The 26,985-nt window shown below is 59.5% G+C and overlaps 1 protein-coding gene across 5 annotated transcripts in view; it reads left to right on the top strand.

The window, feature by feature from the left end:
• PCDH7 (protocadherin 7) overlaps positions 1-26,985 on the top strand; it is a 521,397-nt gene that overhangs the window by 61,417 nt on the left and 432,995 nt on the right. Inside the window, exon 2 of one of the 5 annotated variants that reach the window (XM_048509230.1) lies at positions 21,873-24,192. The exons of 3 other annotated variants lie outside the window; for them this stretch is intronic. In XM_048509230.1, the coding sequence (XP_048365187.1) occupies positions 21,873-21,905 (33 nt within the window). In that variant the 3' untranslated portion in view covers positions 21,906-24,192. Of the gene's footprint in view, positions 1-21,872; positions 24,193-26,985 lie in introns of those variants that run through there. One more of the 5 variants, XM_048509229.1, reaches the window with a different exon arrangement.

The following is a 26,985-nucleotide window of genomic DNA, read 5'->3' on the forward strand; positions in this document are numbered from 1 at the left end:
CCCCCCCCCACCCCCCCCCCCCCCCACCCCCCCCCCCCCCCACCCCCCCCCCCCCCCACCCCCCCCCCCCCCCACCCCCCCCCCCCCCCACCCCCCCCCCCCCCCACCCCCCCCCCCCCCCACCCCCCCCCCCCCCCACCCCCCCCCCCCCCCACCCCCCCCCCCCCCCACCCCCCCCCCCCCCCACCCCCCCCCCCCCCCACCCCCCCCCCCCCCCACCCCCCCCCCCCCCCACCCCCCCCCCCCCCCACCCCCCCCCCCCCCCACCCCCCCCCCCCCCCACCCCCCCCCCCCCCCACCCCCCCCCCCCCCCACCCCCCCCCCCCCCCACCCCCCCCCCCCCCCACCCCCCCCCCCCCCCACCCCCCCCCCCCCCCACCCCCCCCCCCCCCCACCCCCCCCCCCCCCCACCCCCCCCCCCCCCCACCCCCCCCCCCCCCCACCCCCCCCCCCCCCCACCCCCCCCCCCCCCCACCCCCCCCCCCCCCCACCCCCCCCCCCCCCCACCCCCCCCCCCCCCCACCCCCCCCCCCCCCCACCCCCCCCCCCCCCCACCCCCCCCCCCCCCCACCCCCCCCCCCCCCCACCCCCCCCCCCCCCCACCCCCCCCCCCCCCCACCCCCCCCCCCCCCCACCCCCCCCCCCCCCCACCCCCCCCCCCCCCCACCCCCCCCCCCCCCCACCCCCCCCCCCCCCCACCCCCCCCCCCCCCCACCCCCCCCCCCCCCCACCCCCCCCCCCCCCCACCCCCCCCCCCCCCCACCCCCCCCCCCCCCCACCCCCCCCCCCCCCCACCCCCCCCCCCCCCCACCCCCCCCCCCCCCCACCCCCCCCCCCCCCCACCCCCCCCCCCCCCCACCCCCCCCCCCCCCCACCCCCCCCCCCCCCCACCCCCCCCCCCCCCCACCCCCCCCCCCCCCCACCCCCCCCCCCCCCCACCCCCCCCCCCCCCCACCCCCCCCCCCCCCCACCCCCCCCCCCCCCCACCCCCCCCCCCCCCCACCCCCCCCCCCCCCCACCCCCCCCCCCCCCCACCCCCCCCCCCCCCCACCCCCCCCCCCCCCCACCCCCCCCCCCCCCCACCCCCCCCCCCCCCCACCCCCCCCCCCCCCCACCCCCCCCCCCCCCCACCCCCCCCCCCCCCCACCCCCCCCCCCCCCCACCCCCCCCCCCCCCCACCCCCCCCCCCCCCCACCCCCCCCCCCCCCCACCCCCCCCCCCCCCCACCCCCCCCCCCCCCCACCCCCCCCCCCCCCCACCCCCCCCCCCCCCCACCCCCCCCCCCCCCCACCCCCCCCCCCCCCCACCCCCCCCCCCCCCCACCCCCCCCCCCCCCCACCCCCCCCCCCCCCCACCCCCCCCCCCCCCCACCCCCCCCCCCCCCCACCCCCCCCCCCCCCCACCCCCCCCCCCCCCCACCCCCCCCCCCCCCCACCCCCCCCCCCCCCCACCCCCCCCCCCCCCCACCCCCCCCCCCCCCCACCCCCCCCCCCCCCCACCCCCCCCCCCCCCCACCCCCCCCCCCCCCCACCCCCCCCCCCCCCCACCCCCCCCCCCCCCCACCCCCCCCCCCCCCCACCCCCCCCCCCCCCCACCCCCCCCCCCCCCCACCCCCCCCCCCCCCCACCCCCCCCCCCCCCCACCCCCCCCCCCCCCCACCCCCCCCCCCCCCCACCCCCCCCCCCCCCCACCCCCCCCCCCCCCCACCCCCCCCCCCCCCCACCCCCCCCCCCCCCCACCCCCCCCCCCCCCCACCCCCCCCCCCCCCCACCCCCCCCCCCCCCCACCCCCCCCCCCCCCCACCCCCCCCCCCCCCCACCCCCCCCCCCCCCCACCCCCCCCCCCCCCCACCCCCCCCCCCCCCCACCCCCCCCCCCCCCCACCCCCCCCCCCCCCCACCCCCCCCCCCCCCCACCCCCCCCCCCCCCCACCCCCCCCCCCCCCCACCCCCCCCCCCCCCCACCCCCCCCCCCCCCCACCCCCCCCCCCCCCCACCCCCCCCCCCCCCCACCCCCCCCCCCCCCCACCCCCCCCCCCCCCCACCCCCCCCCCCCCCCACCCCCCCCCCCCCCCACCCCCCCCCCCCCCCACCCCCCCCCCCCCCCACCCCCCCCCCCCCCCACCCCCCCCCCCCCCCACCCCCCCCCCCCCCCACCCCCCCCCCCCCCCACCCCCCCCCCCCCCCACCCCCCCCCCCCCCCACCCCCCCCCCCCCCCACCCCCCCCCCCCCCCACCCCCCCCCCCCCCCACCCCCCCCCCCCCCCACCCCCCCCCCCCCCCACCCCCCCCCCCCCCCACCCCCCCCCCCCCCCACCCCCCCCCCCCCCCACCCCCCCCCCCCCCCACCCCCCCCCCCCCCCACCCCCCCCCCCCCCCACCCCCCCCCCCCCCCACCCCCCCCCCCCCCCACCCCCCCCCCCCCCCACCCCCCCCCCCCCCCACCCCCCCCCCCCCCCACCCCCCCCCCCCCCCACCCCCCCCCCCCCCCACCCCCCCCCCCCCCCACCCCCCCCCCCCCCCACCCCCCCCCCCCCCCACCCCCCCCCCCCCCCACCCCCCCCCCCCCCCACCCCCCCCCCCCCCCACCCCCCCCCCCCCCCACCCCCCCCCCCCCCCACCCCCCCCCCCCCCCACCCCCCCCCCCCCCCACCCCCCCCCCCCCCCACCCCCCCCCCCCCCCACCCCCCCCCCCCCCCACCCCCCCCCCCCCCCACCCCCCCCCCCCCCCACCCCCCCCCCCCCCCACCCCCCCCCCCCCCCACCCCCCCCCCCCCCCACCCCCCCCCCCCCCCACCCCCCCCCCCCCCCACCCCCCCCCCCCCCCACCCCCCCCCCCCCCCACCCCCCCCCCCCCCCACCCCCCCCCCCCCCCACCCCCCCCCCCCCCCACCCCCCCCCCCCCCCACCCCCCCCCCCCCCCACCCCCCCCCCCCCCCACCCCCCCCCCCCCCCACCCCCCCCCCCCCCCACCCCCCCCCCCCCCCACCCCCCCCCCCCCCCACCCCCCCCCCCCCCCACCCCCCCCCCCCCCCACCCCCCCCCCCCCCCACCCCCCCCCCCCCCCACCCCCCCCCCCCCCCACCCCCCCCCCCCCCCACCCCCCCCCCCCCCCACCCCCCCCCCCCCCCACCCCCCCCCCCCCCCACCCCCCCCCCCCCCCACCCCCCCCCCCCCCCACCCCCCCCCCCCCCCACCCCCCCCCCCCCCCACCCCCCCCCCCCCCCACCCCCCCCCCCCCCCACCCCCCCCCCCCCCCACCCCCCCCCCCCCCCACCCCCCCCCCCCCCCACCCCCCCCCCCCCCCACCCCCCCCCCCCCCCACCCCCCCCCCCCCCCACCCCCCCCCCCCCCCACCCCCCCCCCCCCCCACCCCCCCCCCCCCCCACCCCCCCCCCCCCCCACCCCCCCCCCCCCCCACCCCCCCCCCCCCCCACCCCCCCCCCCCCCCACCCCCCCCCCCCCCCACCCCCCCCCCCCCCCACCCCCCCCCCCCCCCACCCCCCCCCCCCCCCACCCCCCCCCCCCCCCACCCCCCCCCCCCCCCACCCCCCCCCCCCCCCACCCCCCCCCCCCCCCACCCCCCCCCCCCCCCACCCCCCCCCCCCCCCACCCCCCCCCCCCCCCACCCCCCCCCCCCCCCACCCCCCCCCCCCCCCACCCCCCCCCCCCCCCACCCCCCCCCCCCCCCACCCCCCCCCCCCCCCACCCCCCCCCCCCCCCACCCCCCCCCCCCCCCACCCCCCCCCCCCCCCACCCCCCCCCCCCCCCACCCCCCCCCCCCCCCACCCCCCCCCCCCCCCACCCCCCCCCCCCCCCACCCCCCCCCCCCCCCACCCCCCCCCCCCCCCACCCCCCCCCCCCCCCACCCCCCCCCCCCCCCACCCCCCCCCCCCCCCACCCCCCCCCCCCCCCACCCCCCCCCCCCCCCACCCCCCCCCCCCCCCACCCCCCCCCCCCCCCACCCCCCCCCCCCCCCACCCCCCCCCCCCCCCACCCCCCCCCCCCCCCACCCCCCCCCCCCCCCACCCCCCCCCCCCCCCACCCCCCCCCCCCCCCACCCCCCCCCCCCCCCACCCCCCCCCCCCCCCACCCCCCCCCCCCCCCACCCCCCCCCCCCCCCACCCCCCCCCCCCCCCACCCCCCCCCCCCCCCACCCCCCCCCCCCCCCACCCCCCCCCCCCCCCACCCCCCCCCCCCCCCACCCCCCCCCCCCCCCACCCCCCCCCCCCCCCACCCCCCCCCCCCCCCACCCCCCCCCCCCCCCACCCCCCCCCCCCCCCACCCCCCCCCCCCCCCACCCCCCCCCCCCCCCACCCCCCCCCCCCCCCACCCCCCCCCCCCCCCACCCCCCCCCCCCCCCACCCCCCCCCCCCCCCACCCCCCCCCCCCCCCACCCCCCCCCCCCCCCACCCCCCCCCCCCCCCACCCCCCCCCCCCCCCACCCCCCCCCCCCCCCACCCCCCCCCCCCCCCACCCCCCCCCCCCCCCACCCCCCCCCCCCCCCACCCCCCCCCCCCCCCACCCCCCCCCCCCCCCACCCCCCCCCCCCCCCACCCCCCCCCCCCCCCACCCCCCCCCCCCCCCACCCCCCCCCCCCCCCACCCCCCCCCCCCCCCACCCCCCCCCCCCCCCACCCCCCCCCCCCCCCACCCCCCCCCCCCCCCACCCCCCCCCCCCCCCACCCCCCCCCCCCCCCACCCCCCCCCCCCCCCACCCCCCCCCCCCCCCACCCCCCCCCCCCCCCACCCCCCCCCCCCCCCACCCCCCCCCCCCCCCACCCCCCCCCCCCCCCACCCCCCCCCCCCCCCACCCCCCCCCCCCCCCACCCCCCCCCCCCCCCACCCCCCCCCCCCCCCACCCCCCCCCCCCCCCACCCCCCCCCCCCCCCACCCCCCCCCCCCCCCACCCCCCCCCCCCCCCACCCCCCCCCCCCCCCACCCCCCCCCCCCCCCACCCCCCCCCCCCCCCACCCCCCCCCCCCCCCACCCCCCCCCCCCCCCACCCCCCCCCCCCCCCACCCCCCCCCCCCCCCACCCCCCCCCCCCCCCACCCCCCCCCCCCCCCACCCCCCCCCCCCCCCACCCCCCCCCCCCCCCACCCCCCCCCCCCCCCACCCCCCCCCCCCCCCACCCCCCCCCCCCCCCACCCCCCCCCCCCCCCACCCCCCCCCCCCCCCACCCCCCCCCCCCCCCACCCCCCCCCCCCCCCACCCCCCCCCCCCCCCACCCCCCCCCCCCCCCACCCCCCCCCCCCCCCACCCCCCCCCCCCCCCACCCCCCCCCCCCCCCACCCCCCCCCCCCCCCACCCCCCCCCCCCCCCACCCCCCCCCCCCCCCACCCCCCCCCCCCCCCACCCCCCCCCCCCCCCACCCCCCCCCCCCCCCACCCCCCCCCCCCCCCACCCCCCCCCCCCCCCACCCCCCCCCCCCCCCACCCCCCCCCCCCCCCACCCCCCCCCCCCCCCACCCCCCCCCCCCCCCACCCCCCCCCCCCCCCACCCCCCCCCCCCCCCACCCCCCCCCCCCCCCACCCCCCCCCCCCCCCACCCCCCCCCCCCCCCACCCCCCCCCCCCCCCACCCCCCCCCCCCCCCACCCCCCCCCCCCCCCACCCCCCCCCCCCCCCACCCCCCCCCCCCCCCACCCCCCCCCCCCCCCACCCCCCCCCCCCCCCACCCCCCCCCCCCCCCACCCCCCCCCCCCCCCACCCCCCCCCCCCCCCACCCCCCCCCCCCCCCACCCCCCCCCCCCCCCACCCCCCCCCCCCCCCACCCCCCCCCCCCCCCACCCCCCCCCCCCCCCACCCCCCCCCCCCCCCACCCCCCCCCCCCCCCACCCCCCCCCCCCCCCACCCCCCCCCCCCCCCACCCCCCCCCCCCCCCACCCCCCCCCCCCCCCACCCCCCCCCCCCCCCACCCCCCCCCCCCCCCACCCCCCCCCCCCCCCACCCCCCCCCCCCCCCACCCCCCCCCCCCCCCACCCCCCCCCCCCCCCACCCCCCCCCCCCCCCACCCCCCCCCCCCCCCACCCCCCCCCCCCCCCACCCCCCCCCCCCCCCACCCCCCCCCCCCCCCACCCCCCCCCCCCCCCACCCCCCCCCCCCCCCACCCCCCCCCCCCCCCACCCCCCCCCCCCCCCACCCCCCCCCCCCCCCACCCCCCCCCCCCCCCACCCCCCCCCCCCCCCACCCCCCCCCCCCCCCACCCCCCCCCCCCCCCACCCCCCCCCCCCCCCACCCCCCCCCCCCCCCACCCCCCCCCCCCCCCACCCCCCCCCCCCCCCACCCCCCCCCCCCCCCACCCCCCCCCCCCCCCACCCCCCCCCCCCCCCACCCCCCCCCCCCCCCACCCCCCCCCCCCCCCACCCCCCCCCCCCCCCACCCCCCCCCCCCCCCACCCCCCCCCCCCCCCACCCCCCCCCCCCCCCACCCCCCCCCCCCCCCACCCCCCCCCCCCCCCACCCCCCCCCCCCCCCACCCCCCCCCCCCCCCACCCCCCCCCCCCCCCACCCCCCCCCCCCCCCACCCCCCCCCCCCCCCACCCCCCCCCCCCCCCACCCCCCCCCCCCCCCACCCCCCCCCCCCCCCACCCCCCCCCCCCCCCACCCCCCCCCCCCCCCACCCCCCCCCCCCCCCACCCCCCCCCCCCCCCACCCCCCCCCCCCCCCACCCCCCCCCCCCCCCACCCCCCCCCCCCCCCACCCCCCCCCCCCCCCACCCCCCCCCCCCCCCACCCCCCCCCCCCCCCACCCCCCCCCCCCCCCACCCCCCCCCCCCCCCACCCCCCCCCCCCCCCACCCCCCCCCCCCCCCACCCCCCCCCCCCCCCACCCCCCCCCCCCCCCACCCCCCCCCCCCCCCACCCCCCCCCCCCCCCACCCCCCCCCCCCCCCACCCCCCCCCCCCCCCACCCCCCCCCCCCCCCACCCCCCCCCCCCCCCACCCCCCCCCCCCCCCACCCCCCCCCCCCCCCACCCCCCCCCCCCCCCACCCCCCCCCCCCCCCACCCCCCCCCCCCCCCACCCCCCCCCCCCCCCACCCCCCCCCCCCCCCACCCCCCCCCCCCCCCACCCCCCCCCCCCCCCACCCCCCCCCCCCCCCACCCCCCCCCCCCCCCACCCCCCCCCCCCCCCACCCCCCCCCCCCCCCACCCCCCCCCCCCCCCACCCCCCCCCCCCCCCACCCCCCCCCCCCCCCACCCCCCCCCCCCCCCACCCCCCCCCCCCCCCACCCCCCCCCCCCCCCACCCCCCCCCCCCCCCACCCCCCCCCCCCCCCACCCCCCCCCCCCCCCACCCCCCCCCCCCCCCACCCCCCCCCCCCCCCACCCCCCCCCCCCCCCACCCCCCCCCCCCCCCACCCCCCCCCCCCCCCACCCCCCCCCCCCCCCACCCCCCCCCCCCCCCACCCCCCCCCCCCCCCACCCCCCCCCCCCCCCACCCCCCCCCCCCCCCACCCCCCCCCCCCCCCACCCCCCCCCCCCCCCACCCCCCCCCCCCCCCACCCCCCCCCCCCCCCACCCCCCCCCCCCCCCACCCCCCCCCCCCCCCACCCCCCCCCCCCCCCACCCCCCCCCCCCCCCACCCCCCCCCCCCCCCACCCCCCCCCCCCCCCACCCCCCCCCCCCCCCACCCCCCCCCCCCCCCACCCCCCCCCCCCCCCACCCCCCCCCCCCCCCACCCCCCCCCCCCCCCACCCCCCCCCCCCCCCACCCCCCCCCCCCCCCACCCCCCCCCCCCCCCACCCCCCCCCCCCCCCACCCCCCCCCCCCCCCACCCCCCCCCCCCCCCACCCCCCCCCCCCCCCACCCCCCCCCCCCCCCACCCCCCCCCCCCCCCACCCCCCCCCCCCCCCACCCCCCCCCCCCCCCACCCCCCCCCCCCCCCACCCCCCCCCCCCCCCACCCCCCCCCCCCCCCACCCCCCCCCCCCCCCACCCCCCCCCCCCCCCACCCCCCCCCCCCCCCACCCCCCCCCCCCCCCACCCCCCCCCCCCCCCACCCCCCCCCCCCCCCACCCCCCCCCCCCCCCACCCCCCCCCCCCCCCACCCCCCCCCCCCCCCACCCCCCCCCCCCCCCACCCCCCCCCCCCCCCACCCCCCCCCCCCCCCACCCCCCCCCCCCCCCACCCCCCCCCCCCCCCACCCCCCCCCCCCCCCACCCCCCCCCCCCCCCACCCCCCCCCCCCCCCACCCCCCCCCCCCCCCACCCCCCCCCCCCCCCACCCCCCCCCCCCCCCACCCCCCCCCCCCCCCACCCCCCCCCCCCCCCACCCCCCCCCCCCCCCACCCCCCCCCCCCCCCACCCCCCCCCCCCCCCACCCCCCCCCCCCCCCACCCCCCCCCCCCCCCACCCCCCCCCCCCCCCACCCCCCCCCCCCCCCACCCCCCCCCCCCCCCACCCCCCCCCCCCCCCACCCCCCCCCCCCCCCACCCCCCCCCCCCCCCACCCCCCCCCCCCCCCACCCCCCCCCCCCCCCACCCCCCCCCCCCCCCACCCCCCCCCCCCCCCACCCCCCCCCCCCCCCACCCCCCCCCCCCCCCACCCCCCCCCCCCCCCACCAACTATCAGATCCTCTGAAGATGCCAGCCACAGATGCAGGCGAAATGTCAGGAGAGAATGCTGCTAGAACACGGCCATACAGCCCGGAAACCACACAGCACCCAAAACGTATTTTCCTTGCACTTATATATAAAATAAAATTGAGTTCTTTGACTGGCGTGGAATAAGGTCTCTGATTATTATTTTTTAAGAGAAGATTATTAGTGTAGGTTACCCTAGACTGCAAGCACAGAAATGACTGGGATGAGGTAACAGACAAGTATCACCTGCCAATGTGTATTTTGTTAAGAGCGCGTATAATCAGCTGCCTTACCCTGCCTAATGGTTGGGCTGGCCGTTTGCAGGTCACAAGCGTCACAAGGTTCTTGTACTCTTCTCCTCTATTTCAACGAGTCTTGAGTTGTAGAATGTCCCTGTGGAGCACCGTGATGATATTTTCTTTTGCGTGCTTCATGTACAACTGAGATAAGCATCCATCAGAGCCCCCCAGGTACATGAGGTGATGGGTAATGCTTTATAGTGTCTGGTAACAATAAGTTAATCAGTCTTGTCTTCCAGCTGCTCCTTCTTAACCAGTCTATTTTTAAATACATTTACAAATCATTTAGTTCCGTGAATAATGTGCTTCTCAGAGGGGGAAAAAATCATTTCTCCAGCAATATCCTGCGACCTTGAGTGTTTGCATCAAAGAACTTGCATGGCGAGATGTAATAGCAGTCGATGTGATTCCGGGCTCTTTCTAAGTTGGCCAGCTAGATTCCTTGACAAAATAAGAAATTGACGCAATGTTCTTCTTTTTCTTTAACAGGCACATTTTGGTCACTTCCTGTTTTGCCATTCTGTAACAAGTCCTGACTTTTTTTTTCTGTATTTATTTTATTTTATTGAATTTCTGTCCTGCCCTCCCTGATCAAAGTCCAGGCTCAGGGCAGTGTGCAAACATATTTAAAAACAATATTTCCAATACATAAATCCAATACAATAGGCATACCTATTGTTAAGAGTCAAGATGGCAAACAGATTTCAACCTGTGGCAGACCTGGGCATTATACGGCCCGTGGCCACATCCAGCCCACCGGATGACCCTGACTGGCCCCCCTGCAGTGCTGGGGAGTGAGGCGTCTTTGAGAGCCCCGCAGAGGCTGGTTGCCTTGGCTGCCGGCTTCTGCGGGGCTTTCAAAAGCGCCTCGCCCCCCCTGCCTTTTGGCCCGGCCCTCCACAATATTTTCTGTTTCTTATGTGGCCCCATGGAAAAAATAATTGCCCACCACTGTGGGGACCACCTAGCCCTGCTTGGTATATATACTCAGAACCTATCCAATCATGGGCAAAGTCAGAAGAGGGACAATGCAAAGTGATGAGGTGGTATTAGAGGGAGGCCAGCAGATGACATTGGGACATATGAGTGGCCTCAACCAAAGATCTGGTGAAACATCTCAGTCTTGCAGGCCCTATCTAAGGTCCCACAGCACCCTGGTGTCAGCTGACAGAGAGTTCGACCAGGCAGAGAAAACCGCTGGTTCTGATCGAGGCCAATCACACATATCTTGGGCCAGGAACTACCAGGAGGTTTTTATCAGAGAATTGGAGTGTCCTCCATGGGCAATGTGGGGCAATGTGGTTTTTCAGATACAATGGTCCTAGACTGTTCTGAGCCTTAAAGGTTATTACCAAAACCCTGAACTTGATTCTTGAACTGACTAGCATGTTCTTGTCAGATCTCAGAAGCTAAGCAGGGTCATCGCTGGTTAGTACTTGGATGGGAGTCCACCAAGGAATACCAGGGTTGCTACTCAGAGGAAGGTGATGGCAAACAACTTCTGCTAGTTTCTTATCTTGAAAACGTCGGCTGAGACTAGAAGTTGTTATACACCATTCGTTATGAATCACTGATTAGCAAACGGGCAGCTACATTCTTTATAAGTTTACACATGTGCATATTTTGTCATCCTGTACCTTCACTGACCATGAGTGTTCTTGCTTTCATATCACCAAAGGCTTGATAGTGGGATTCTACAAATCAGTGCTGGCTTAGAGTTCTAACATGAAAGAGGGGTTAGGAATACTTTGCTTGCACAGGAAGCCAATAACTGAGATGGCCAATGTCGGCTGCAGTGGCATTTAAGGATTTTCATGGCTCATGGTCCATTCTTTCTAGCTGCTCATTAGTATGCTGTGAATGGAATTGCCTCTGATCTCTTCATATCTTCAGAGATACAGTGGTGGCATTTAATTTCCAAATGATTTGAAGATAGCTTGGAAGCAGCAACTGATAAAGAATGTAGCTGCCCGTTTGCTAATCAGTGATTCATAACCAATGGTGTATAACAACTTCTAGTTACCTGCAGTGGCTACAAACTAGAGGCCAATTCAAGAGGCTCAGACTTGCCTGTATGACTCTCAGGTCCTGCACACAGGATGCTGTGTGTTTCACTAAATGTACTTCCCTGAACACTGGGGAATTCTTTCTGTGTTTGTTTTTGCACCAAGACGTACATTGTAAGGAATCTGGCCTCTTTATGATGTAGTATCTTTCATTTGGAACTTCTTGCCATCTGACTTCCACCTGAGCAGCAGAGTCCCCAGTGTGATGCCTTGTGTGAGCAGTGCCTTGACAAATGCCAAGAGATTTTGAGAGCAGCACTAGGAAAGGTTGAATTTTGGGAGGATGTGATGTCACTTCCTGGTGATGCTCTGGGAATTTCCAACAATCTCTGTGGCAAAGACCATTAAAAACATGGGGAAGTTCCTAGAGTATTGCTATGGTGGCTGTTTTCCAGCAATTTTTTTCTCCTGCTCAGTTTTTCAAGGGCAGCGGGTTGCGACTGAGAGCAGGAAAATGGCAACCCTATGTCTGTGGGTGCTATGGTACCCACAAGTGTATTCTCTGGAATTAGTGTAGCAGTTGCAAGAATTTGAAGAAGGCACTGCAGTCAAAGTTCTGCTTATAATCTGAGTTTGACCCCAACAGAAGTTGATTTCAGGTAGCTGGGTTAAGGCTGACTCAGCCTTCCATCCTTCTGAGGCTGGTAAAATGAGTACCCAGCTTGCTGGAGGTAAAGTGTACACAACTGGGGAATGCCTTAGCATATCACCCCTGAAACAGAGTCTGCCTGGTAAACGCTGAGATGTGATGTCGCCCCATAAGTCAGTAATGATCCAGTGCTTACACAGGGGCCTACCTTTACCTTTTACAAGCATTTACAAGAACAAGGTGCTTCAATTTTTATAATTACCCCCCAAACAGCAAGAAATAAAAAAACCCTAGCGTAATAACAATGGTGGCAGGTCTCAAGATAAGCATCTATAAACGATTTCCAAATGTCTACAAATATGTCAGTGCACTATTGTCACCTATATGACATACATTTAAACGTGGCAAATGTGTAAGGTCCTCACTCAATCCACTGGATTACTGGGAGGGGACATTTATCTTTCCAGTGTTTTAATCCAAGTCTTTTATCAACAGTGAGGGCACAGAGAGTCAATTTTCCATTGGCCATCAGTCAGTCTCCGGGAGACAGGCAAATAGTTTAAAAGAACAGACACACCAATGGACATTCTAATGCAAAATTGATATGAGTCATTACATCCTTCCAAAAACGCCAAATAACTGGACAGACCCAAAGCATATGTTCAAGAGATGGAGCTTGTCGGTTACAGCACCAACAATTCAAGTATCCCTTCAGACATGAGCTCTCTTGATGACCTTAGGCCATCTTCACTTTCAAACTAGCCCACTTCTGCTCATCCTTAATATGAATAAAATAATATTGGCCTCCCCTCAGGACTGTTTCTGTCAGGATCCCTGAGACAATGTATGATCATTCCAAGCATTAGGTTTGACACCAGTGGGGAGTGCTTCAAACCTCCATACTGGCAAAGGAAGGTGGGACATCACCATAACCTGGAACTAATCTTTGGACCTCAGGCATTGGTGCAAATATGGGATGGTCTGTGCATTCTATAATCTGCTCTGTGGAGCAGCCCCAGGGCAGGATCAATGTATTGGCCTGTGCGGCCATGTGAATTATCATCTGGAAAATGTCACCATTGAGTGCTGGATCGTTTTGGATTATGCTTCCTCAGAGGGCTGCCTCTGTGTGGCAGTTTTGCAGGGACGATTTCCCAGGGCCTTTCCTTTGCTTCATGCTGGTGTCACCATGTTGTCAACTTGAGATTCTTGTCAGCGACATGTGAGAGAGAGTGGTGGCACATATTTTAGCCCCACCCCCATTGCCTTTCTCAAGCATTGTATGGCTATCCGGTATGATAAATGTGTTTGGGGAGTGGGTTGCTTGGCAGTAAGCTTGAAATGCTAAAGCAGGTGTGAAGCCACCTGCCATTCCAGATGTATTGGCACAAACACTGTTCTTGCAGTTGTCCTTTGGCACTGGCTGTATGTTACATTTTGTGGATTCAAACTGGACAGTTCCTGGATAGTTGGTTTCCCCCAAGTTTGAAAATTTCTGGGGGAGGGACTTTTCCCCCAGAAAAATTGGACTGTGCAAAGCTATTTGGCATATTTGTGGAATGTAAAAGTATAAATGCCTACATTTTCTATGAACAATATAGTGAGTAAGCCCAGTCCTCCCGAGAGGGCATTGCAGATTGCTGGATTCTGTGATACCTTAGCATATGTGCCTTAGTTTTTGCCATTCGAGAGTGAGGAAAATGTGAAGCGGAAAAATAGAAATAAAGGTAGGTTATCAAAAGTGAACAATACTGGCCTCATAAATTCCCAGTACCACTAGTGGCACACGGATATCAAATTAAACTGTATAGCAGTGAGAAAATTTAACACCATGGTTCTTAACCTGTGGGTCGGTACCCCTTTGGGGGTCGAACGACCCTTTCACGGGGGTCACCTAAGACTCTCTGCATCAGTGTTCTCCATCTGTAAAATGGATAAATATTAGGGTTGGGGGTCACCACAACATGAGGAACTGTATTGAAGGGTCGCGGCATTTGGAAGGTTGAGAACCACTGATTTAACTCATCACAACGATATAGTGTATTAATTGTGGACCAGTGTGGGCAAACATTTGAACAATGAACATATACTTGAAGGTCCATTTTGTATGTCTACAGTGTTCACAGGAATTATCCTGATCAAACGCTATAGGTTGACTTACATTAACATCTTTGTATTGCCCATGTTAAATCATTAAAACCATGTCTTGCACAGAGTTTAACTGTTTGTAGAAAAGGAAATATTTTATAGGAGTTTTTTCCCCAGTACTTTCTCAAATTTGCCATCAAATAAATGGGCTTAAAAATTCCTGGAAACTAAAAGGGGAGCCCCCCCCCACCCCCCAAAAAAATTACAGGATCCCACATTTATATTCCTGACTTACAGCTGCCATTCTCTTTACACAAGGTGCCGGCAGAATCACCATTTAGAGCTCTTCCAGGCAGAATTTTGAGCAGTAGAAAAGCACATCAAAACACAAAACAGCAATCCTCTTTCACAGCGCTGAGAAAATACTCTTAAAGTCTTCGGCATATTATTTGCATTAAGTAATGTGGAGGGCCTAGAGAACATGAATGAGATCATTAGCATAGGAAGGCGGTGGTGGAAGCCAGATGTCTTCCAGAATCAAAAACAAAACAGAGATTTAGGGCGAGTGATGGAAAGAAAGCTCAGAGGATGCCCTGCCCACGAAGCAGAGTAGGCTGTGAAACATTTCAAAAATGTACACACCGAGACGTCATCCAGAGAGAAACAGGAGCTCAATGCACCTGTGGAAATCAGAACATAAGAACATAAGAACTAGCCTGCTGGATCAGACCAGAGTCCATCTAGTCCAGCACTCTGCTACTCGCAGTGGCCCACCAGGTGCCCTTGGGAGCTCACATGCAGGATGTGAAAGCAATGGCCTTCTGCTGCTGCTGCTCCTGAGCACCTGGTCTGCTAAGGCATTTGCAATCTGAGATCAAGGAGGATCAAGATTGGTAGCCATAGATCGACTTCTCCTCCATAAATCTGTCCAAGTCCCTTTTAAAGCTATCCAGGTTAGTGGCCATCACCACCTCCTGTGGCAGCATATTCCAAACACCAATCACACATTGTGTGAAGAAGTGTTTCCTTTTATTAGTCCTAATTCTTCCCCCCAGCATTTTCAATGAATGCCCGCTGGTTCTAGTATTGTGAGAAAGAGAGAAAAATTTGTATTGTCGAAGGCTTTCACGGCCGGAATCACTTGGGTGCTGTGTGGTTTCCGGGCTGTATGGCCATGTTCTAGCAGCATTCTCTCCTGACGTTTCGCCTGCATCTGTGGCTGGCATCTTCAGAGGATCCTCTGAAGATGCCAGCCACAGATGCAGGTGAAACGTCAGGAGAGAATACTACTAAATTATAACCATACAATGAGAGAGGCTCCCACAGCACCCAAGAGAAAAATTTCTCCGCAAAGGAAAATGTGCCCCAAGCCAGAGCATCATAAGGGTTTGTTTCCTCTAATGTGGCGAACTAAAACTCTGACCCCTTCCACACAAGCCAATAAACACAGGTGTAGGACACTAAAAAAACCATTTTGGGGGCAAGGGACTTCGCACAGATCCTGCCCCCCAAACGAGTCTGCCCCATATTATTACCCCAACCCAGTTTTGTGTGAAATTCGCTAAACAAGCAAGTCTTTGCTCACAAGCAAACATCCAGACAAGAGATGCTTTGTTTGCCTCCCTTTCCCTTTTGTTTTAAAAAATTGTGGCTTGTATGTGCATAGCTATGCAGGTGCAGATGGTCATATCATGGGATATTGGCATGGCTGTGGGGGGTCATTTGTGCATGCCTGCGTAGCTACAAAAGGGTGGGAAGCAGAGGTGGGATCCAGCAGGTTCTCACCAGTTCCCGAGAGTGGGTTACTAATTATTTGTGTGTGCCGAGTGGGGGTTACTATTTGGGTCTGCTTTTCCGTTAGAAATTCCATTAGGTCCAAAAATCATAAAGTCCTGTGGTTTCCTATGTGGCTGGTTAGCGAAGGTAGAAAACGGGATAATTCTCCCTGTTGGGCTGTTTTAAAAACATGTTTTAGAAATATAGTAAAGTTCCTTGTTTTGATTTCTAGAAACAAAATTAAGTATTTGAAAGTATTAAGTATTTGACAGGCAGTCAATTCAAGGAGAAGTAGTTGTTTCTGTTGGCAGTAGACGATAGGACTTGCTAACAGTTTCTGAACTGTTACCATCTGGCAGACGATACAGGTCTATAAAACTAGGAAAAAGAGGCTTAGAGACAGCTTCTACTCTAGAGCTGTGGCTATGCTGAACTCTGTGGCTTCGTGTTGATGTGTTTGGGGCTGTGTACGGATGGGTGGAGGAAGGGGAAAGTGAGGATGGGGTATGAGTCTGAAATTGTGTGCATCGAGGAATGCTGCTGTAAATTTTCGTTGTGCGTGCACAATGACAATAAAATGCTTGTGCTTATGCTTATAATGAGTTTAAATTATGGACAGAAAGATACCAGCTGGAAATTAGGAACTTTTTTTTTTACAGTAAGAGTTTTTTCCAGTAACAGAGAAATTATTAATGTCCCGCCCCCGGAATGCCCAGCCACGCCTCCGTCTTGCCCCGCCCAGCCCCATTGGCGCTACGCCACTGTTTGAATCTCACCACCATGGGAACCTGTTACTAAAATTTTTGGATCCCATCATGGTGGGAAGTAATTAAAAAAATAGATGTGTCTCCATGTGAAGGCGCAACAGCAACTTGGATTGTTTCCATGGGCCCTGATCGCTGCCTGCATGGATTCGTGTGAACACGAAAACAGGAAAACAGGTTCCATTATCCCGACTGCAACCTGTTATATATTTGCTGAACAAAAGGGGTCTCTGTCATGTGATTATGCCCTAGAACCTTCTTTATTTTGAACCAACTTGTAGTTTAAAAAAGGGGAGAAGGGAAACACTGGAATTCGGCCTCATGTCAGTTGGAAGGTTTGGAAGAGGTAGGTGTGTGAATATTCCCAACAATGTCCCGCACCTCTTCCAATGGTGGAAATCCTCGCTTGGAGTAACAAACTGCGGTCCTCTCCTTTCTCGCAAAAGGTCGGATTTTGCAAGCAAAGCAGCAGGCGAAATTCTGTGTCGAATGTGGTCCTTGCCATTTGCTTCGGTAGCACAGAAGTGGTGCCCCACCCTGGCTCTTTCTCCTGAGCAATGTCGTCTCGCAGCGTTAAGTGCCTGGGCCGCAAATCTCTGCCTTCCGTGCAAATATTGATTCGCTTCTTCAGCTTCCTGCTTCTGCTGACTGCACATGTTTTGGCATGGCGTCATGCTTTCTCGCTTATGGCAGCGTGGTGGGTTTTTATACGCTTCGTATAAATCTGCAGGCATAATTTTGACCTGTAATTGGCTGTTGCATTAACCTGACTGAATAACGAAGTGAAGCACGTGGGCACCCATCACTCAAACGCCAGCCGCTGACAACGCAGTGAGCCGTCTGTCAATACAGTGTGACAGATTAATCCTTCCCGTTTCCAAAAGTCTTCAGCCGCTGAACTAATGCTCGGCCCGTGTACTATCTTTGGTCCCACGGCTAGAAGCTATATTAATATTTATTAATTGAGTTATATTAATTTCAGCCTTGCTTTGACGCCTTTATCCCTGTGGGCCAGTTCTGACATGAATGCACACCGCTTGGTGGCTTGCAGCGGGACATATGCGTCGAAAAGTACTGCGCTTGGGTTGATGGGAGTTTTGTTGAGCCTCCACCTGCCTTTTAAGAGACTGAGCCCAGTTGTCACAGATGCCCTTTGCTGAAAGCTCTCTTTTGAGCCACTGGAGAATTGCACAGCAAGTTTGCAGTATGCAAACTGTGCGCACAATGGCTGGTAATTTCCCTGATTATTCTCATGCAGTTGGCAATATTCCTTTTCCAGTTGTGCATTAGCAAGCCTAGGATATGGATCTGGTCGGTTTTTTCACTCAGCTCTCACCCAATTCCCTTCCTTTCTACAATCTCCCCCCCCCCCCCCCCCAATGGCTTTTTCCATTCAGGCCCGATAATGTTCATCAAAACTCTTTTGGTGGTGAAAGTGAACGCCTCCATCTCACTTTTATCAGCAGAAGTGTTGGTTTGATCCAGTCCTACAGGTGCATGGATGACTCCAAACAAGTATGAGCAAAGGGCATGGCTAAAGGAAAGTCCCACTTTCCACTCAGTGCACACAGCCAAAAGCATTTGTTGCGTATCCGTGGCTTTCGTGCATTAAATATCTTTTGGCTGCTATGTTTTGAGGTTTCTCAGACTCTCCGGAGACATAGTGAAGGCTTATTCTGGGGGTATTGAAAGGCTGTGTCCTCATGGAGTCTCCCTGAAGAATGTTGACTGGTTTTTGGCTGTACTGAAAAGCTTTTCCCTACATAATCCTGCAAGTTCAACATCTTCTCTTAACCAGCTTGCGCTTTAGGCAAACACAAAGCTGGTTGCTCAGCTCTGCCAGCTGAAACCTCCCCACTCTCTCACCCGCCTTCTCTCAGCCCCCAAACAGCAAGTCAGGTTGAGGAACAGTGGTTGCTGCCTAGTGCCCTGCCGGCCCAGCCCATTCCACCCTCACCCACCCCAAGCCTCCAAGGGGGAGGGGGCAGGTAAAGCAGCAGTAAAGCCAATTGTGGGAGAACATGATTGTTGCCCCCCTTTTTTCTAGAGCCCATTGCATGATAATAAAATACATGTTGCACATTAATGAGAAAGCCCTTTTTGGAGAAGTCAACCATGTTTATTTTATGGACTTCTGCTTCTGCAGAGTTTTACAAATGTACATGTTCAGATTTATTGCCTTTGAGGGAGCTGAAAAATGCTTAAAGTCTCAAATAGTCAGACAGAGAAACTCAACAACATGGAACAGAGTGAATAAGTGAATCAGACTATAGGCCCATCTCAACTTGTATTGTCTTCGTCAGCTGACACTGTCTTTCCAAGGTCTCAACTTCCAGTTGTGCTCCAAGAATCTCCTTTGTTTCCAGAAATGAGAGAATTCCATTGCAACTTCAACAAAAGATACCTTGGTAGGGTTCTTTCAGAAATGGGAGAATTCAGTTCCATCCCAAATGTATGCAACAGTGGATTATGATCTCAGAGACCCTTGGTTTTAATCCCTAGTTTATCATGGAAGCTCACTGGGGGACCTTGGGCCGGATGTCTCTTTGTCAGCATAGCCAACCATCAAACGGATATTGCATATAATCAATACACCATAGTCCAGTGACTAAAATTATCCAACTGTAATATTTATTTATTTACCGGTATTTATTTATTTATTTATTTATTTACTTACTTACTTACTTACTTACTTACTTACTTACTTACTTACTTACTTACTTACTTATTTATTTAACTTGTATACTGCCCTCCCCCGGATGTAATAAAATGTAATACTACGTTTGGGACTGTGAAACATGATAAACAAACCTGGGAACAGCTGAATCCTTGGACATGCTTGACATGACCTGTTGGATCTTGAAGAGGGCGGCATTTGGTTCTAGTAAAATGTAATCATATTTGCTCTGAGGACTTGTTGCGGGCCAAGGATGTTGGAAATACGTTGTTCCCTCCACTAAGGTGGCATGTTGTGTCTGCTTGCTCCAGATGGCTTCCTTGTGAGAACATTGTGTTTAGGCTGGGATCCAGGCTCTTCTTGAACAGCATTTAATTGAGGACATTTGGAAGCCTTTTATACATGCCACCCACAAATTATGTAGCTTCTTCTACACTATAGACCAAAGTTGAAGTCCCAGTTGTTCCTCATCAGTAAGCTGGTTGGAGGAATTGGGATTGCTGATAGATCTTGTTTACAGTTCTCTGAGGAGAAGCTGTAACAGTTAACTTGGTGTAGAAGGGGTATGGGTTTGTCATGGAGATACATCTTATGAGATGCTCAATGCTTCCTCCTGGGTAAACTGGGTGAACATATAATAGAATATGAAACTTTGCGGCATGGTTGTGGGGAATTTGGGAGTGGGAAAATGTGTTATAAATATGTGATAGCAATTAGTAAACACTTGGGCACTCTAGGAAATGAAACCCAACTCTGTGACCCACTTGCATCAGGCAGCCTGTAAATTTTTAAATATTTTAAACTACGCTGGCTCCAGGGTTTTAGAGGCCTTTGGATAGGACTTTGAGAGGCCATCTGCACCTGCAGGAGGTGGGACTTGCAAATGGGGAATATTCACTCTACCTGTAACACTCTAGCCCTCTTGAATGGTCTATAGAAATGGCTCAGTCAGTCCCTTGGACAGTTCTGAAGGTTACCACTTGTCCCAGCCTTGCAACTTTGGAGTGGTGATCCTGATTTTAAGAACTGTCATATACAATATGTTGTGTAAACAGTCTGTTTTGATATTGTGGCAACCACTTTTGACTTTTAATTTCTTCTTTGATGTGGAAGTTTGAGGGACCTATTTTTTTTTTTTTGGATCTTCATGGGCTCCTCAGTAACACATGACTATTTGGGCACAGTGTACAGGTTTGCTACTCAACAGAGAAGAGCGATACAGGATCAGAATTACTGTATGATGCACCCGTTTCTTAAAGTTATTCTTTATATTTTTAGAATGTGCCCTTGACGTGTACCGCTAACATAAACATGATGTGATCAGTGTCATTCTGCATAGAGATTTACTCTTGGTTAATCTTTTCAAACTGTGGTTCAGATCCACGGAGCCCCTTTAAGTTCATGGGAAATCTTGGGGGGGGGGGGTTGGGGGTTGGTGGACGGGAAGCTTTCTTTAATACCTTAGCCTCCTGTACCATAGGACATTGTTTTTGAAACTTCCTGGAATGTAGAAAGCAAGTTCTGATGCAGGATGTGTGGACAGGTGCAATAGGAACATAATTCCTGTCCGGGGGGAAAGAGGGGGAGGGGTGCACAGAGTTCACCACATGCCCAGAATTAACCGCTCACACCTCCAGATATAATTATTCTAGGGCAGATTCCGCATGGGTTAAAAACAGTGGTGTGAAAACAGTGTAAACCCTTTTACACCATTTTATACCAGTTTCATACCGTTTTCACACTGCTGTTTTTGGCCCGTGCAGAATCTGCCTATAAATATTCTTCTGATTTTGTTGAGCAAAGAATCTCTATCCTTTCAGCTAGATTGGTAAAATCCAGCCAGATTTTTTCTTTGTTGTAGATGTTCCTTCTCACCCAGTCCCAGAGGTGGGATCCAGCAGGTTCTCACCAGTTCCCGAGAGTGGGTTACTAATTATTTGTGTGTGCCGAGAGGGGGTTACTAATTGGTGATTTTGTCACGTGATTTTTGCCTTAGTTACGCCCCTCCTCTCAGCAGTAGCGCGCAGAACTTGAAGCAGCCTAGCAGGAGGTGCACTGGCGTGAGTGGCAGCCTGTGCCTGCATGCATTCGTTTCCCGCCCAAGGACCGGCGCAGTGGCTGCGTCCTTGCCACAGCCCTGTCCAGGAATGCCCTGCCCCCGGAATGCCTGGCCTCACCCCCGTCGTGCCCTGCCCAGCTCCATTGGCGCTATGCCACAGTTTGAATCCCACCACCATGGGAACCTGTTACTAAAATTTTTGGATCCCACCACTGGATTCAGTCCCATACCTACATGGTTTGGTCTTCAGTGTAGAATGGAACCAATTAAGGTTGGAGGTAGTGATTTAAACTGAAACCCTCCTCCACTCTCCTCCACTATCATGTTGTAAAACACAACATGTGACATGAACTGCTTCCTTGACATTTTTTTCCAGCCCCTACCCCACTTTACTGGCCACCGCTTGTAGAGGTTAGGTAACTCTTCAACAAATAAGCAGGCCAGTGACCTGACAGTGACCTCTTTTACCCAGCCTGCATTTCCAAGGCTAGAATCATTAAAATGGGGTGGGGGGATGGGGTCACTCTGGGGCTGTACCAGTGCATGACATCACTTCTGGCAAGAACTGAAAGTGATGTCATTATGTCAGAGGTGATGCAGAAGGATTTGCCCACAACTAGTATGCTGGGTGAATCCTAGATCCTGGTTGTGGCACCACTTCTGGTGAGAAGCAGAAGTGACATTATGATACTGAGGACGAGAGTGTCACGCAAGTCCCACCCCCAATTTCTCTGTGGTAGGTTGGATACAAGTTGCGGCTGACATCCCTAACAACACAATAACTCCATATCATACATTTCTTTTACTAGACATTTCAAGAGGAGAGGAGGAGGCAGCTATAGCGACCATTATGGATCTTTTAAATGTCTAGTTCATAAAAGGAATTGCTACTTGTAGTACAGTTTATAAGACCTTTATGCCTGTATTAAGATTTTGCCTACACAGATAACTGCCACAATATTAATTTTGTCCTTTCAGGAGAGGAAAGCTACATTTTTGAGGACTAACTGAGAAATTCAGGGGAAAATCAACAATAATAATAAAACTACCCAAGACAAAGGAGGCACAATTTGGTGCATACTTGATGGTTTGTAATTCTGCTCACCCTGTCCTTGGACTCTATTTTCTATTCTCATTCTTAAAAACTTGAAATCCATGCAATGTTATAACTGTGTACGTTTGAATCTTATCGAGTGTGACTGGACTTAAGGATGGGGAGATGTTACTCTCTTCTTTACAAAAAAAAGAGAAAAGAAACCATGTGATAGGATTAGATTAGCTAAACCCTACTCACATCCCGGTAAGCAGACATATATTTTTGTATTTTTTATAGGTGGATTCAGTGCAGACCTCGCAGCCCCCTGGCCACATTGAGGAATCGTGTAAAATGAATGTATGTGCTCGTAAGTGAAATATTTGTGAATGAAGCTCCAACTTGTGTATGTTGGATCCAAAACAAACATGGGACCTCTGTTGAACAATGTCATACTGAGAAATCGATTCCCAAGAGGCGGGGTCACTGCAAAGTTCAAAAGACTTTTAAAGCAGAACAAAAGAAAAGAAAAAAGAAACACTCATTTTTCAAACAGACTTCTGAATCACATTATTATTATGTTTATTTTTTTACCAAAAAAAAACCCCTTATAAATTCAGATTACCTCTTGGGATGAAGGTATGTTTGGGAAGAGCAATTGATTTGAGAAAGCCAAAGGGATGTGAGAATGGTTTTTGTGTGTGGCTGAACGGAATCACACACCCTCTTATGTAGGACGGTGAAATGGAAAACGAGAGATATTTCATACCCATCAACCTGCCTCTGAGAAGACCAGGCTGTTGGCCAAGGATATAATCAGAATGGCTCTTCCATTGGTAACTGGGTGGAATTGGTGGAAACAGATGAGTTTGGGAAGCTTGCAGTGAGAAAATAGTGGTGCTGTCTAGGTTAACTTTTAATGAAAAGATCCCTCGAGTACGTGCTAGGTCAACAAAGAATATGGTTTCAATACCTCAGAACTGATTCTGGGAAATCAGACGCAGTCCCAACATTTAAAGATGTTGATGGAGGAAAAGGTGCGTTGGAATTGGCCATTGTCGAGCTTTGGCTTATTTATGAAGTTGAGGAATTTGAAATTATGGAACAAAAAGGCCCATCCCAATTAAAACGACATTGCAAAACATGAGGGGGTCCGTTTAATTAAAGGCAGGAGACGGCTGCATGAGACGGCTGTCCTCTTCTCATTTTTGGCCCTCATTAGACTTAATATTGCCATAATTCAAAGACTATATTTTATTTTGTAGCCAAGAGATTAGAGAATATATTTGAACACATATTATAAAGGTCGGAAATGCTGATTTATGAGATGATGAAGGGAGGCTGATTACTCTGTTTCCAAATAATTGTCTCATTCATATCAACCTTTTCCATCGTCTATGAGAGAAGCAGGGGTATTTATTTAAGTATTAATGAATGTTTTAGTCCCCCCCCCCTTCTTTTTTCTGTCCTTTCCTTTCCTTTTTTTTGACTTTTTGCTTATCTATACATCGTAAATTTCGCTTATTCAGATTGCTGGTTTATATCTGATATATTTATATGAAGACTTTATGTTGCATTATTTAATAAGTTGTATACCTATACAATTACTTGCCTTTACAATATGCCTTTTCTGATAGTCTAAACGCAACCTTGAAGATCATATTTCTGGGGCACGGTGTTGCCAGAGTTAAGGACCCCTAAACAGAGTTATAACCTTGGAAGCCAATTTGCTTCATTGGACTTAAGTCGGGTGTAACTCTGTTTAGGACACATGGGGGTTGTCCTTTTAATTGGAGATTCCGAAGACTTGAAGCTGGGATCTTCTGTGTGCCAAGCGGATACCCTCCCACTGAGATGCAGCCCCCACCCTAAAGATTGCACTATAAAAGTTTAATGGGTTTCAGCGGGGAGGAATAAAAGCCCGCGCTTAGTTACTGGGACCTGAACGTGCTTAACTTTGGCTGGACCATCCCCTGCTGTCGGATTGCTAGACATTTTGTTCTCCTTTGTATTAAGTCACAAACTGGTTCTTATATAATTTTTTTTTATTTTTTTAAAGAAAATTAATTTGGTGATCTGCCCACTTTTTGGTAATCACTCTCAGGTGGTGGAATCTATCCTATGGTAGAGGTTTTGACCTCTTTATTGTATTAAGATTATATTATCAATCTCCAGAGTCTGTACACTTCTGCTGTATTGATTTTTCTGCCAGCAAAATCAATAAGTAAAATTTTAAAAAAATAAAAATAAAAATCTATTCCTTCATATTTTTTTATGTTTGTATTTTGTTTGCTTAACCTTGAACTTCTGGGTGGGAAAACATCAGTGCAGAAACACATACAGGGTTTCAGTAATGGGGAGTAAAGCACTCTAGGTAGCATAAATACAATTGGGGGGGAAATTAGAATGATAGCAATACAGTGCATTTTTATATATTATTTGGTGTGGTGTGTGTTGGATTTTGGAAGTCTTCCCAATGGAGTACAAAAACCTCAGTCCTGTTTACTTCCAGTAACACCCAACAAAATTTAGCCCAGGGATATATTCCCACTATTGTATATCCAACATTTTCGTTGTCTGGGGCTGTTACCCTCAAAATAATCTGGGACTGTTACCCACAAACGCAAATGTGTGGGTTTCAGAATGCAGACCCAAAGCATGTATTGAGTTGGATGCAGTCAGTTTTTCCTCCTGTGAGAAAAGAAAGGGTGGTGTCCTCTTTGGCCACCCAAAAGTCTGTGCTAAGGATCATGAGACGTGCATGGGAAAAAAAGCCACATGGAACTTGGACTGTAGTAAAGAAGGAAACTGCATAAGACTGAACTAAAGAAACAAGCAAACAAAACTGGTTGCGTCCAGCCCCTTGTATCCATTTCACATGCATTGTTATTGTACTGCAATTTGTTTCTTACCATGTTTCTTGCTCAAAAACACCAACATCTTAATAATGGCCATCAAATTTATTGAACTTTCCATGTGGATTATGCTCCATGATTATGCTGAATTGTAGATCAGCTTGTGTGGCCAGTCAGAACTCCTGCAGTGTGTTCAAAATATACATTTGAGTGTTTGGAATTAGAAAATGGTGGACATCCCAGTTTCGCCAGGGTTGATTATACCTCCTGAGCGCAAGTCAGCTTGCGACTGGGTGGCAGTTGGCACCATTCATGGGACGAGGATACTTCAGCGATTTCTTCAGTGTAAACTTAAGAAAATCATCGTTATGGTGGAGAGCATTAACACTAGAAGAAGAAGAAGAAGAAGAAGAAGAAGGAGAAGAGTTTGGATTTATATCCCCCCTTTCTCTCCTGTAGGAGACTCAAAGGGGCTTACAATTTCCTTGCCCTTCCTCCCTCACAACAAACACCCTGTGATGTAGGTGGGGCTGAGAGAGCTCCGAGAAGCTGTGACCAGCCCAAGGTCACCCAGCTGGCTTGTGTGGGAGTGTACAGGCTAATCTGAATTCCCCAGATAAGCCTCCACAACTCAAGTGGCAGAGCTGTGAATAAAACCCGGTTCCTCCAGATCAGAGTGCACCTGCTCTTAGCCATTGCTCTTAGCCACTACGCCACAGCTGCTCCACTATGCCACTAGAGTTTATCCTCAAAAATATCACAAGAAGGCATCACAATAACAATCTCCTTGGCCTACCTTCTGTATCATTACTCCCTGAGCCGATTAATAAGAAATCCATTAAAGGTATTTGAATGGATTTATTCATTCTTCTTGTAACATAAACTTGTACCAGAATGGCTTGTGCAGTCAAATGCTATGTACACACTGAGAATAAGTGTGCTTAACTGGGATATTTAAATGAAATCTGCAAGTGAACGCTGTCAGGTTTTCAACAACTGTGAGGTCTCCAGGGTTGATAAAATAATCTCAGAGCAAAAGACCAGAAGTGAAGCAGCCGTCCGTTTTATCGAGAGCGCATCTGCAGACTTCTCCAAAAATTACTTCTGATTACAAGTGAGCCCTATATTTGGTGATTGACTTTGTACCCTAACCTGCCAGATCCCCAAATCTAACCATGGATTGGAGAGATAATTCAAGATATACACCTGAGCTCAAATGTGAGCTTCATTGCCCTCATCAAACAAGTACAAAAGAAGAAGAGTTTGGATTTATATCCCACTGTTCTCTCCTGTAAGGAGACGCAAGGTGACTTACAAGCTCCTTTCTCTTCCTCTCTCCACAACAGACACCTTGGGAAGTAGGTGGGGCTGAGAGAGTTGCGAAGAACTGTGATTAGCCCAAGGTCACCTAGCAGGAATGTAGGAGTGTGGATACACATCTGGTTCACCAGATAAGCCTCTGCCACTCAGGTGGGCGAGTATTCAATCAATTCAATGTTTATTAGCCACAGGCCATACACATGTAAACAGATACTTCAACCATAGTCAGGTGGGGGAGACGGGAATCAAACCTGGTTCTCCAGATTAGAATCCACCTGTTCTTAACCTAAGGTGACCAGATGGTCACCTTTGTGATCTGGGACGGGGGAGGCGGCCGCACACGCACGCGCGCATGCACACACAGCCGCAAGACCGCACTGCCTTCTGGGGCTTGCCATTTCCCGCAGTGCAGCAGCCTCCCAAAAATCATGACAATTTGAAGAACCCGCGGGACGCGGGACAAGTTGTTTAAAGGCGGGATGGTCCCGCCAAAAGCGGGACGTCTGGTCAGCCTATCTTAACCACTACAGCACTCTGACAACATTTTTTCAGTATTGTCCTGGAGGCTATATACCACTTTGGGAAAGCCAGCATGTCGTAGTGGCTAAAATGTCAGACTAAGATCTAGAAAACTCAAATCCAAATCTCCATTCCACCACAGAAACCTGCTGGATCACATGTAGCCAATCACACCCTCTTAGCTCTGACCCTGGCTAGTACAACATGGAGGCAGGTAATGGCAAATTACCTTTGAACATCTATTGTCTTAAAAAACCCTATTGGGTTGCCAAAAGTCATCTGTGACTTGATGGTGTGTATCTCCCACTCCACAGCATTTTTCTGTCACACATCTTCCAGCCTGCCGTACTGCACCAGAATAGTG

Source organism: Sphaerodactylus townsendi, linkage group LG10, assembly GCF_021028975.2.
Source record: "Sphaerodactylus townsendi isolate TG3544 linkage group LG10, MPM_Stown_v2.3, whole genome shotgun sequence".
NCBI lineage: Eukaryota > Metazoa > Chordata > Lepidosauria > Squamata > Sphaerodactylidae > Sphaerodactylus > Sphaerodactylus townsendi.